Source organism: Sciurus carolinensis, chromosome 9 (genome assembly GCF_902686445.1).
Source record: "Sciurus carolinensis chromosome 9, mSciCar1.2, whole genome shotgun sequence".
Taxonomy (NCBI): Eukaryota; Metazoa; Chordata; class Mammalia; order Rodentia; family Sciuridae; genus Sciurus; species Sciurus carolinensis.
The window spans coordinates 100,322,419-100,336,131 of NC_062221.1; the positions used below are offsets into that span (position 1 = coordinate 100,322,419).

General features: G+C 33.3%; 1 protein-coding gene across 2 annotated transcripts in view; it reads right to left on the reverse strand.

Moving 5' to 3' along the window:
• The window catches only part of Epha3 (EPH receptor A3), a 346,294-nt gene that overhangs the window by 125,183 nt on the left and 207,398 nt on the right, over positions 1–13,713 (reverse strand). For both annotated transcript variants that reach the window (XM_047564892.1, XM_047564891.1), the window contains exons 4-5: positions 1,368–1,523; positions 315–650 (exon numbers count right to left, since the gene is read on the reverse strand). In XM_047564892.1, the coding sequence (XP_047420848.1) occupies positions 315–650; positions 1,368–1,523 (492 nt within the window). The remainder of the gene's footprint in view (positions 1–314; positions 651–1,367; positions 1,524–13,713) is intronic.

Consider the following 13,713-nt stretch of genomic DNA (forward strand, 5'->3'; position numbering starts at 1 on the left):
AGTTTTAAATGACTACACAACCTTTTTGAAACTCAGGTTCAATATCTAAGTTCTTCAAATTTCAAGGAACCCTACAACTCCTATCTCAGAGTCCCAAATATTGGAAATAATGGCTATAAATTAGATTTAAGATTACCTAAGAGCTATGGGTTTATCCTCACTTGAAGAATTAAATTGAATTGTGAATGTACCATAACTCTCTAAACATGAGAGAAGACAAAATTGGGAATTCTTTCAAATCTTTTCCCATTGTCTCTGCCAGACCCCTGCTTGGTGTGATGTGGCAGGAGTCAGAAGCACCCACATGTACTCACCAGCCTGATTAGTTGTGATGCTGACTGCAGCAAACTGTCGTGGCGGGGAGCTCAGTGTTGATACCCCATTAACGGCATCAATCTCAAAGGTGTAGTTAGTGTGTGCCAGGAGATCTGTCACTGTCACTGTGGTGTTGGTGAGTCCAGACTGTCGAGGGAGGAAGCGGACATTTGGGCTGCAGGGCTCACACTGTTTTACATTCCACCCACATTTTTTACATATGATGTTGAAGGTAACATCTTTCCGGCCTCCTGTGTCCAGGGGCCAGCTCCAGTCCAGGATAACCGAGGTCTCGTTTATGTTAGAGATAACATTTCTTGGTGCGGATGGAGGTCCTGCAAAGTAGTTCAACAAAGATTAATGAGCTTCACTTCTGTTTTCTCCTAAAAGGGAAAGAGATAATTTACAATGGAACTAAAAGAGGTAAATAACCATCCTGTCTTTATTGTCTACTTTTAATTCATCCTTAGAGGATCCATGAGATTATGGACACATGGATTCGAGAGCATTGTCCTCCCCAAGCTATGAACGGGGGAGTTTCGAGTCAAGGTTGAGGATGCATTCACAACGTCCAGCAAAGGAATTTACCACTAAATTCAATACCCTTGTGAATAGTTATGAAAACTTTAGTATTACTTTTATAAATCTTAGTCTTTTTCCCTGTGACCTGTGACCAACATAGAGCAAGAGGGAATAGAAATGTAAAAACATAAATCCCCTGCCTATAACCTCCCCTATCCTGTCAAATGTAATGCAAGATCTTATAACAAGATGCAGAAAATTTTCTTTCTTTCTGGGGGTCGCATTGCAGGAAGTACTTTAGAAACTAATTCATTCTGTGTGATAAATGTTGCATTTGTGGTGAGCCAAGCATGGAGAGTGAAGCAGAGAAAGCTTTCAATTTGCACATGGGTAACTGAAGGGAATGGGCAAATGCTTTAAACACACACACAAAAACAAACAAACAAACAAACAAAAAACAAAACAAACAGAAACAAGAAGAAAAAAAACAAATCAAACATGGAGGCATGGGTTGCAGCAAAACTACTCACGGGTACAAGCCATGGATGGAGGGTCTTTGTCTGCTCGGAAGTAATTATTCTCACACCTGCAGTTCATTGAACCATCTTCATGAGTAGAACTGTGAGGCGGGCACTTGGCACACTTCATATTACCATCCAAAGCCTTGTAGAAGCCAGGTCGACAAGCTAGAAACAAGATGACTTCTTTAAAGTCCTGCGATAATTTTACGAATGTATTTTGAAAATATGTAAAACAGATTTCAGAATGTTAGGGCATGAATTTCATTATAGACATGAATCAATTTACTTCTTCCCCTAATATACAGAAGCAAATAATATGGCCCAGTGTAGTTTTTCCACATATACATTTGAATTTGCACCAAATGTTAAAACACACACACACACACACACACACACACACACACACACAAAGATTTAGATTATTTTGGCACTAGAGTATGATGAAATTTCCAGCTTGTGTTTTCACAGCTTTACTTGGCATTGGACTATTTGTGGAGAAAATAAAGCAAAACCATGTCACCACACAGTCATTTTCTTTTTTAAACATGATGCAATGTGTATAATATCTGCACTGCAGTGAGAATATATTACACATTGAGTTGTTTTCTAATTGCTCTGAGTGTGTACAACTTTGTCCCACAAATCATAAGCAACTGAAAGAAGAAAATCAGACTTCCTGTACATTTTCAGATCCTTCACACAGGATTTTCTACCTTGACAGTGTTGTTCCTTAACTCTCATGGCAATGACATACAATAACAATGGAATTATATTCCATTGCCTATATCTGAAATATTTAAGGAAGTACATTTTCTATTTAAACTGATGCACTCATGGATTATTACCAGAAGAATAGCCCTTTACTAACTCTGTGTTATCTTCCTTCCTTGTGGCCATACCTCTGTATAGTGTGTTTTATGTAAACTCAATGGTCTGGCTATCAGTGTACCCTTTAGGGTTTACCATTTCTATACTGCTTTTACAGAATTATGCCTCAATTAGATTGCTTTTGTTATATTAAAAAATCAAAATTCTGAACTTTTTAATGGATTCAATTTCATAGTACATTAGGAGCTGAAATCATTATGAAAGTCCTCACAAAAACTCTCTTAACATTGCTTTGAGGAAGGATTCAAATTCAGGACTCAAAGTCCAGGTTTCCAGGAGATCATCTTTGGGAATCAATAATTTCAAAAACTTCAAAAACTCAATTTCATTGCTACACTGAGATTTGAAGGTTTATAGACCTAAGTATAGAATATACCCTACATATTGTCATTGAATGCCAGAATTTTCTTCTATCAACCCTCATACGTTGAATAAAGTGTTACTTGCATTCAATAAAAACCAGTTTGGACAAATTTTAACCCTTAGAATCACTAAACATATTTCTGAAAGATGGTAAATTATATGCTAAAATACCTTCTTATTGAAAGATTCCTGAAATAAAACATGGGAAATACACTGCCAACATAAATTACTAGAGGAGTAACATAAAATGATAACAATCATCCACCTAGTCTTGCAGTTTTCTAGTTCTTACTAAAAATGACTGTTCTTGGCTCATTTTACAAAAATAATGAACAACTTTTGGTGGCACATTGAGATTCATTCCAATTCTTCTTCCCTAACCAAAAGTGGTTGAGGATTATAAACTTTTTTAGCATTGTCCTTAAGAAATGCTTAGAAATGTCCACTCATGTCTCATATCCTATTGCCTCAGGCAGAAGTGATATAAAGTACATAAACAAACTATGCACTTAACTTCTGGTTTTAATTTAGTTCATCACTAAGTACTTTAAATTTGCAAAAGGCATTGCTGAGTCTTTAAAAAATTGAGTCGCAGTGCTCCAATGTACCCTTTTTGTTTGCTTGTAAGTTTATCTTCTTGTTTTCATTTGAGACTTTCATCATTAAACATTTGGCATAAAGATATTCACTAAACAATCACTAAACCAACAATCACTAAACAATCACTTTTTGTTAATATTATAAATGGCTATGTGATACTTTTAAGTAGACAAGACAGCCACAGCATTTCTTAGCTACAGCACCATTTTATCAGGATACTGATAATAGCTTGAATATAGCCACATCTAATAAACCTAGGAATTAAGAATACCATTCAAACTAGTACCTAGACTTTATCCAAATTATGGCTAAATAATAAACTTAGAAATGATAATAGCAAACATAGGTAGGCACACAGACAATTTAGCAAATGTTCATCAGGTATCTGGTGTTGTTCAGGTTCTTTGACAGGCACACAGATAAAAGTACCTTTAATTCAATCCATACCAAAAAGGCTCTTGCAATCGGAAGTGGGCAGCAGGCTTTTAACAGACCATGCTGAATAAGAGCATTCTGACTGGTTGACTGAACAGACACCATTGAAGATATGATATTTGAAAGAGACCATGAAAAGAGACTAGGAGGTGGCCAGTAAAAAATCTCAAATAAAAACACAAATAGATCAGACTGAAAAGACAAACTGTCATGTAGAGAAATGAGCAAGCACTCTCAGATATGTACCCAAAGTCAAAATCCTGATTCCTGCTTGCTATTAGAATTTTAATTCTGTTCATAATAGTACCCAGCTAAGTTCTACCTTACTCAGATTTTATTTCAAATAAGAATGAATGGTCAAAATTATGACCAAAAAAATAAAAAAATAAAAAAAACAAAGAAACAGAAACAGAAATCTGATTAAAGTCATTGACACAAATTTTGTCTTCTAAGATGAACAGATATGAATGCTGCTACTCTTTACAAGATTCCACCCTTGATTATGAACATCATGGCTCTCATTACAGTAGCTTTCATGTGACAATGAGTTGAAGGCCTAGAAAACCAGAGGAATGTGCATAGTGTGCTTGATGATCCAGTAAGCATCTCTATCAAGATTTCTTACAATAGAAAGGTAGTACTTGCCTCTAAGTCACTGAAAGCAAGTGTTCTTTTATAGTCAGCAGAAAATATTCTGAGGTGACATTAATAGAGAATTCAATAGAGATATCCTAATTAAATAGAACCATAGCCTTAATGATCCTTAGAAATCTTATTGGGGTGCTCGTGTGGGTGTGTGTAAATGTGTATGTATGTCTGGAGACACATGTTGAAACACATAGTTGAGGACAGACTTTCATGTTATTATACCTAAGAGTTAGCTGATAGACTTCAACTACCATATAATTGATATGCATTAAATATCAAGAAAATGCAAATATAATGCTAGAGTCTATAATAACATCTTAATTTTTGAAAATGCCTTTATTCTTTCCAAAATGCTTTCATATGTACCACCTCAATTGCACATGGCAACAGTTCTATTAAAATGATCAGGGTAGATATTAGTCTGCTTATCTTACAACCTGGACAATTGAGGTAAAACCAGAAAGGGTTGTTTTCCCAAGAATACAGTTTGCATAAGGAAGAGATTTTTCTGCTCTTAATTTTATATAAATCAATTATTGAAAGTAAATTGTTCTCTGAAAACATTATTTTCCCCTACTTATTCTAAACTGTTTTCCCCTACTTATTCTAAATTACATTGAGGAATATTATCTAAAATTATTTAATTTAAAAAATGTAACATTTTGTCATCTACTCCCAGCAAAAATCCATTTCAGAATGTTTAATATGCTACTGTACATAAATTTCCTCAGAATTACCTATATATTTGATGTCTGCTTTGGGCAGCTTTTGTTGGAAAGTCAGAAAGAATTTGTCAGGTTCAATACTAGGGTAACACATTGTACTGGGGAAGTATACAAGTAAATTCTCCCTTTTTCATTTCAAACATGGTATTGGCATCAAAACAAATATAAAGATCAATGAATAGAATAGAAGGCATAGAGACAGATCCACGTAGAGTTATCTGATGTTCTATAAAAGTTCCAAAACATACATTGAAGTAAAGACAACCTTTTAAACAAATGGTGCTGGGGAAACTGGATATTGATGTGTAGGGGAATAAAACTAAAATCCTAACTTTCATTTTGTGCAAAATTCAACTAAAGTGCTCAAAGACTTAAGAATTAGACTAGAAACTTTGAAACTGTTAGAAGAAAACATAGACTTAACATTCCAACATATTGGTACAAGCACCAAGCCTTTAACAAGACCCTAAAGTAAGAATTTGAAGCAAGAATCAATATGTAATCAATTTTAAAAACTTTTGAATGGCAAAGGAAACAATAAAAAAGCATGAAGAGAGAACCTAATAAATGGGAGATTTTTGCCTACTCTTCCTCAGAGAAGGGATTAATATCCAGAATGTATAAAGAGTTAAAACAAACTTTATACCCACCCCAAATAACCCAATTAATAAATAGACAAAAGATCTAAACAGACACTTCTCAAAAGAAGTAAAATTGGTTAAAAATATATGAAAAAATACTCGACATCCCTATCAATCAAGAAAATGCAAATCAAATATACACTAATATTTCATCTTACTCCAGTTACAATAGCAATCAAGAATACAATTAGTGGTAAATGCTGATGAAAATGTGGAGGAAGGGTGCACTCATACATTGTTGGTGGGACTACAAATTACTGCAACTATTGTAGAAAGCAATATGGAGGTTCCTCAAAGAACAAAGAGTAGAACCACCATATGATTCAGCTATTCCACTTATTCCATACAAGTAAATTAGCATATTATAGAGATATAGGCACATAAATATTTACAGCAGTGCAATTCATGATAGGCAAGTTATGTAATCAGCCCAGGGGTCCCTCAAAAGGTGAATGGATAAAGAAAATGTGGTCTATATACACAATGGAGTTTCACTCAGCCATAGAGAATAAAATTATGGCATGTGTTGGTAAATGGATTGAACTGGATGACATCATACTAAGTGAATTAAACCAGAATCAGAAATTCAGAGTCAAATGTTTTCTCTCACATGTGGAAGTCAGACCAAAATAAGAGGAAAAAGTGGGGCAGGGGACAGGGATGAATCCTATGAAAATAGAAGGAAGATCAGTGGGGTAGAAGAAGGGCATAGAGACAGGCAGGGAGGGACAGGAAAAGGGAGGAAAAGTGGAATGAAATTGACCAAATTATGCTATGTACATGTATGGATGTACTATAGGGAATTTCACCTTTATGTATACCTATAAAGCACTGATTTAAAAAATGATAGTAACTAGAAGGAAGACCAGTAGGGTAGAGAAAGGGGAATAGAGGAGGGAAGACTGAAGGGAAATGGAATTACTATGAATGGAAGTAGAGAGAATTATATTTCACACATGTATGATTATACCAAAATGAACCCCAATATTAAGGATGACCACAAAGGACAAAGAAAAACATTTTAAAAAACTCAAAATTCTCTACTGAAACTAACAAAATTGAGAATATGACTAAAGAATACATTTTCATTAATAAAATTAATATTCTGGGAGAAATACTACAAAATTTTGACATAACAAGTTCACTTTTACATTTATTCCAAAAATAATCTCTCTCCCTTGCAGCAAATCTGCATTTCATGTACCTGTCTATTATGCCTTCTTCATCCTTCAGTATATCCTTATGCAAGTATTGAGACTTTACTTGTAAGGAGTAAAAATACTCATTTTATTAGCTTTGCTTATTATAAAAAATTAAGAATTACATTTTGAAAGTATCTGCTTCTTTTCCTTAAAAATAAATATATGACAATCTGAACTTCTTTCTCATTTAATCATTATTTTATATGCTAGAGAAGGTACCACATCTTAAAGGAAAAATAAAGTTAGGTTAAGAGATGAAAATAGATATAGTAATATGTTTTATTTCCTTTTATTCCTCACAGAATAAACTTCAACTTGTAAGAGAATACCAAGGAAAACAGTATAGACAAGAAAGGTAGGCAAATTTTAAAAATGAGATTTATATAGTGATGAGTTTTAAAATAAAAAGTTCCAGCTATCTTGTCAAGGTTTCCCTGGTATAGACCAGATACTAAAGCAATAGTTACTTAACCCAGATGCCAACACAACAGAGTTCTGATTTATGTCTTCCCTTAGGTAATCCTGCAGTAAAGGTTCCTGTCAGTAAAATAATTAATTGATTTCCACTCCAGGTTAGTAAAACCAAAGAGTGATTAAACAGATTAAACAGATTAACATCTTTTAAATGGAGAAAAATTGCTGGTTTTTTTGTTTGTTTGATTTTTTGTTCCACAGATGTTTTCTTCCATATTATAAGAGAGATTTTTAAACTAGTTAAGCATGGCAGAAACTCTCATCTTTGCTTTTAGATTTTTAAACCAATGAGATATGAACCATGAGTCTAAATTAATAGCTCATAAAAGTGGGAGGTAGGAGCCCCTTAAGCCTACCTGATATTATGAAACATTTTCTAGAAATCAAACTGATTCACCTAATGTTTGAATTCACTTATTTGTTATCTTCATCAAGTATTCCCTGATTTTTCTCCTTTTTTACCAGTACTTCAATGTGTTTCCAGCATGAAGAAAAAGCATTAGAGTAGGATGAAGAAGATACAGGTTTTGATCTACTTTTTTTCCACTAAATTGGTGTTCTTTCAATTTCATTGACCAGGGGTGTTCAGACTTTTAATGAGGTGATTGGAAAAATGACTTCTTCTATAAATAACTCTTATGATCCATTTTTAGTAATTATGTATTCTGAGGTTAGATCCTGAGCAACATAGACCAGGAGCTATTTCCTATCAATTTTGTATGCCCTGTATCTACTCTACTGTCTAGCACCAAGCAGTTGATGAAATATATTCTCTTTTGGTGTATGATTAAATTGCGACCATTTTCCTCCCAGGACTTCCATTTCCTCATTTAAAATATAACCTATATTGAACTAAGTTGTCTCTAAAGATTCTTCAGGCTAGACACTTTAAACTATTAATACTTCATGTCCCCATATTTGTAGGATTGCTTACACTTTAAATAGAAGAAAAAAAAAGAGTATTTTTGTATTTATCATTTCCGTAAGGATTATAATTAGTCATTAAAATTTTATGGAAAAAAAAGACGAGGAAATGAAGTTCTTTTCCAACTTAAAAGACATACAGTTGATAAAAGTACAACAGATTTGGCAGTGCTTTCCTTTATCAGAGCAGTACGTATTCAAAGAATTTTTTGTTTGGATGCAATGAATAATAAATCGACATCCAAAAACAATCCCCTATTACACTTTCACATTAACTAACAACAAATTGACTCTATTTAATGCTACTCTTTCTATTTTGTACATTTTAGAGGAGAATAATTAGAAGTTTGGGAATCTTATGGCCATGAATAGAAATAAAAATCAAATTTGATGGAATTCAATCAAAATGTTTACATTATTTTCAATTTTTAAATAAAGGATTTTTTCTCCTTTAATGACAAAGAAGACGAACACAGTACTGAAAATACAACTTAAAAGAGGGTGCAGGACTAGGGATATAGCTCAGTTGGTAGAGTGCTTGCCTTACAAGCACAAGGCCCTGAGTTCAATCCCCAGCCCCACAAAAAGATTAAAAAAAAAAAAAAAAAGAGGATGCATTTCCCTTCTGTTAGTTTGTAGTAACGTTTTATTTACCTTTTTTCCTGCTAATGCATCCATTAAATGCTGAGTAAGTGAGGTTATGCTTATTCATTTGTAAAGCAAAATCCCCAAAATATTGAAAAATCTCTAAATGGGTCGCAGTGGAACAAATAGGATGAAGTGCTTGCCAAATGTTAATGGTCCATTGAAAAACACTAAAACATGAATAAGATAATAGAAGGAAGCCAAACTAATACCAATTTGCAGTGGGTAAACTGGAAATATTTGGGGAACCTGCTGATTACATATTTATGATGAAGAAAGAATAAAACAGGCACTAAACACGGCGGGCCTCTAGGTGGGGAAAATAACAAACTGCCAGCTCATAAAATAGTAGAGAAGTATGAAATAGGTATTATGATGAGCACTACCTATATGGTGAATAATAATTATAGAGGAGCTTCAAGACAGAATGCTGGCTTCATTCCCAAGCACACAGCATACTTTTCCTCCTCCTTGTAATTGATGGGTCTGAGCTATGCTAAGACAGAGAATGGGTAAAGTTACCATAGTGAAAGAAAAACAAATGCACTTGGTAAACCATGGTGGCCACTGTTGAAAGAAAGTAGACAGCCTTTCAATTGCAAAGTGAATTTTGTCTCCAGTTGACTAATGTGGTTGACTTTTAGAAGAAACATGGTCCTCATTAAGGGTTAAAAGGCTCATTTCAATTTGAATTAACTTTAAATTAAAAAATAAAGCTGTTGGTAAATAGGGTCCTTTTAGTATTCAGACTTTACCTCTGTATACACAGGGCTATATTACCAATTCCCAGCCATAAACACAAACTAATGACCAGAACCAGCACTGACTAAACAGATGATTTCCTGGCCTTGCAATTCCAGGCCTGACAGGGTCTATTTGCCTGTACAAGGTCAAAGCGACTGTTTATTCCCAAAATGAGCTGCACTCAACAATCTTACAGGAACTCTATTCTTTGCCATCTGAATAGAGGTACAATGGTCTGAGGCAAGGCTCAGGCATTTCAATACACTGGAAGTGGCTCTGTTCACTCATTAAACCCTGCCTGCAATGTGCAGCATTTACAAAGTGATCAAGTGTTTCCTTCTTCTGTTCCTTCCACTGTTCAATAAAAAAGGCCTAAGGCAAAATGCCACCACACCATTAAACACAACAGAATCAATCACAATCTGCTATGGCTCAAAGATAGTTCAGTAACAAGACTTTATTGTGCTTGTTGTTGTTCCATCAGATTGAGCAAGACAGGTGCCAGTAACTCTGAAATATGTCCAGTGTGTCTTTACCACAAAAAAGAAGGCTGAAACAGCCCCTGCTCCTAGGACGTACTCTGCCAGCTTTTCTGTTGTCCACTTTCAGGGAAGAACTGTATGTCCTAAGAGCAACACTAGCACAGTTTTTCTGTTCTTCATTGTCAATACTCAAAAGAATGAGATACATTAATGAGAATATATATGTAATGAGTGAATAATGAAAGAGAAAGAGGGAGAGAGAGAGAATTGGTTTAATGAAGTACTGATATGCTGAATGTAAAAATGCCCAGGACCCAAAATCTATAATCAGGAATTAGTAAGAGATAGTCTTGAGAAGCTTTTCAGAACAGTTACAGAAGTTTTCTTTAGACCATAGCACCAGAATGTCTCAAAAAGCTATCCCTAGGGAGAATGTTGGAGGAATTAAATCACATCTACACCTAAATTCTCCCTACCATGGCTTAGCATTTCTCACCCAGCACTGGAATCATAACTAGAGCCTGAAGATTGGTCACAATTAGGTACTCATTTTAATAATTTAATTTTGAAAGAATGGAATTATGATCATTCATCACTCAGATTAGGAGTTTGACCTAAAAGTGATGAACACTTCAGATGCTATAGTTTCCAAAGGATATATTGTGTATGATTACATAAAGAACATTTAGGTGTTATGTATCTTATCTACACAAAGATATATGATGAAGAATATTATGACATTGGAAAACTAGAAAAAAGTTATTCCTTAAATTTTTTAAATAGTGCAATAAAAATGCTATATTCATAAATGTTCATAAGTAAATGATGGTATTTTTATACATTTTTATGATGGTGATAATGTCTCACATGGAAAGATGTCATAATATTGTTATAGAAGACCAGGATAAAATAATATATATGTAATCCTATCTTTACTGTTTATTTTTTCAAATTTATCATACATGAACATTATCACTTATCTAATGACATACTTAAGAGGTATTAAAAGCAAAATTATTGTATATACACAATGAAAATCAGAGTCTTTTAGTCAATGAATATGTGTATGTATAATGTGAACTCAGGGTACATGTCACAAAGACCTAAAATTTATAAAATCTAGACATCCATATCTCTTTCCTACTCTGTTTATAAAAACAGTATTCATCAGTTCTTCTCTCATGCTAAATTTTTCTTTTCCTTTGAAAAAATGCAACCTGGGAGAAAATTATGGTTGATTGCAAATTTTGATATCCTGCTAATGTAATTTCACACTTTTGATTTCAAATAATCATATCCCCACTTGAGAAAACTTATATAGAAAGTAGCACAATTTTAAAATAGAGAATTTAAATGAAAATGCATAAAAGTTGGAAGACTTGGAAAAACAGATGAAATGATGTGAATGCTGCAAGGCATATACAGAAATATTTGCTCTCTCACTTCTATTGTTGATTATCTACTCTCCAAAAAGGAGGCAGCCATCTGGAGCTTTGAGGAATGGTACCATCATTGAATTTTTTATCAGAAGTTCTTCAAATCGACTTTATTCTTTAAAGGAGTTTGTTTTGTCAATATAATTGACAACAGAATTGTCAATTAGTATTCTGAAAAAAAAAACTCCTCAGCTTTTAAATTTATTCTTTAATCTTTCATATAATCCTATACACATTCTGCCTCATTTTATTTTTTGAATTTAGTAAAATGAACAATGATATTATGATTTAAAAACCAATGGATTTAGTTTATCATGTGCCATTTATATATTATTTATGTTTTTACATAATATTATCAACTAAGAGAGGCTTACCACTTTAAGGTATTTAAAAGTATTTTAAAATTTAATGGCTAATTCATTTATAAGGTAACAGAAAAATAAAATTAAATGAGTTAATGCAATTCTAATGTTTTCTTTTTCATTATTGTTGTGTTTATTGTAGGGAGAAGAGGATTTCTATTTTAAGATATTTTGAAATTCATTACCTAAATGGATATGAACAGATTTCACAAGGAAAACTTTGAGAAAACATTATAAATAAGGCCCAGGGAATTAACAAAAACACTAGCTAAACGAGTCTTTGGAAAACAAACTTAAACCTATCACTTTTTGAAATTGCTAAAAAAGACATAAATGTTCATAATTGTATAGAAGAGCATGTTTATAGGTAACATTTGAATTTCACATAAAACGATTTCTCAAAGAAAAACATTTTTCTATTTGCCTAAGAATACAAACATTTTCAAAGAAAACACTCAGGTCTATGAAGTTTCAAATATGTGTGTCTTTTCTGATTTGTATGTCATAAATTGAAAATATTCCTTTTCCTCCGATTAAAAATTAAAGTCCAGGGAAACTTTTCTATCATATTGAAGAGTCTTATAGACAGGTACCACAGCAATACATAATAGTATTTAACAGTGTTTGGAAATATAATACTCCAATATTTCTTTAAAATTTATTTTTAACCTATACCTAAAAACATAAAATTGTACATTTTAATTGGGTGCCATGTAATGTTCTGATATATGTATACATGATATATCAGATTAAATGTATTTCTCTCTTCATGGATTTTTTTTTTTTTTTTTTTTTTTTGTATTGTGGTATTGAACTCAGGGGCACTTATCCACTGAGCTATATCCCCAGTCTTTTTATTTTTCATTTTGAAATACTGTCTCACTAAGTTGTTTAGGGTCTCACTAAGTTTCTAAGGTTGTCTTTGAATTTGTAATCCTCCTGCCTCAGACTTCTGAACTGCTGGGATTACAGGTGTGTGCCACCATGCCCAGTCACTTATCATTTCTTTATGGCTAAATCTTTCAAAATCTTTTGACTATGTATATTATTATTATCTATAGCCAGTCTACTGTGCACTAGCACCTCAAAACTTCTTACTCCTATCTAAGTGTCACATCCAATCCTTCCACCCACTCTCGCTGCCCTCTGGTAACCACCATTCCCTTCTTGATTTCTATGAAATCAGTATTTTTTAGATTGTACATATGAGTGAGATCACACAGTACTTGTCTTTCTATGCCTAGATTATTTTTCTTAACAGAGTGTGCTCTATGTTGCCAGAATGACAGGATTTCACTCTTTTTATGGCTGAATAGTATTCCATTTTGTTTGAGAACCACATTTTCTTTACCCACTCATCAGTGGATGGACACTTAGGTGGTTTCCATTTCTTGGCTATTGTTAATAGTGCTTCAGTGAACATGGTAGTGCAGATACCTCTTTGCATATTGATTTATTATCTTTTAGAATACAATATTCCAAGATTTTAAGATGCCTTTGGAAAAAAATTTATTTCCTAATGGATTAATTTTTAAATATAGAGATGAACTTTTTTTTCTTCACAGTTATGACCATATCATCCTAAAACTTAACCTTCAATTTGGGAGATGCATTGCAATAAAAAGGGTAAGAAAATTAAATTCATCTAAGAAAATAAGAAAATTAAAGAGCAGAATGGAGAAAGATGAGACAACATTGCTAAAATACATTGCTTAGAGTTGGCAAACACAGAGCACTCTTATAGTATGAATAACAGACACATAAGGAGTTTGGAACATAACCAAGA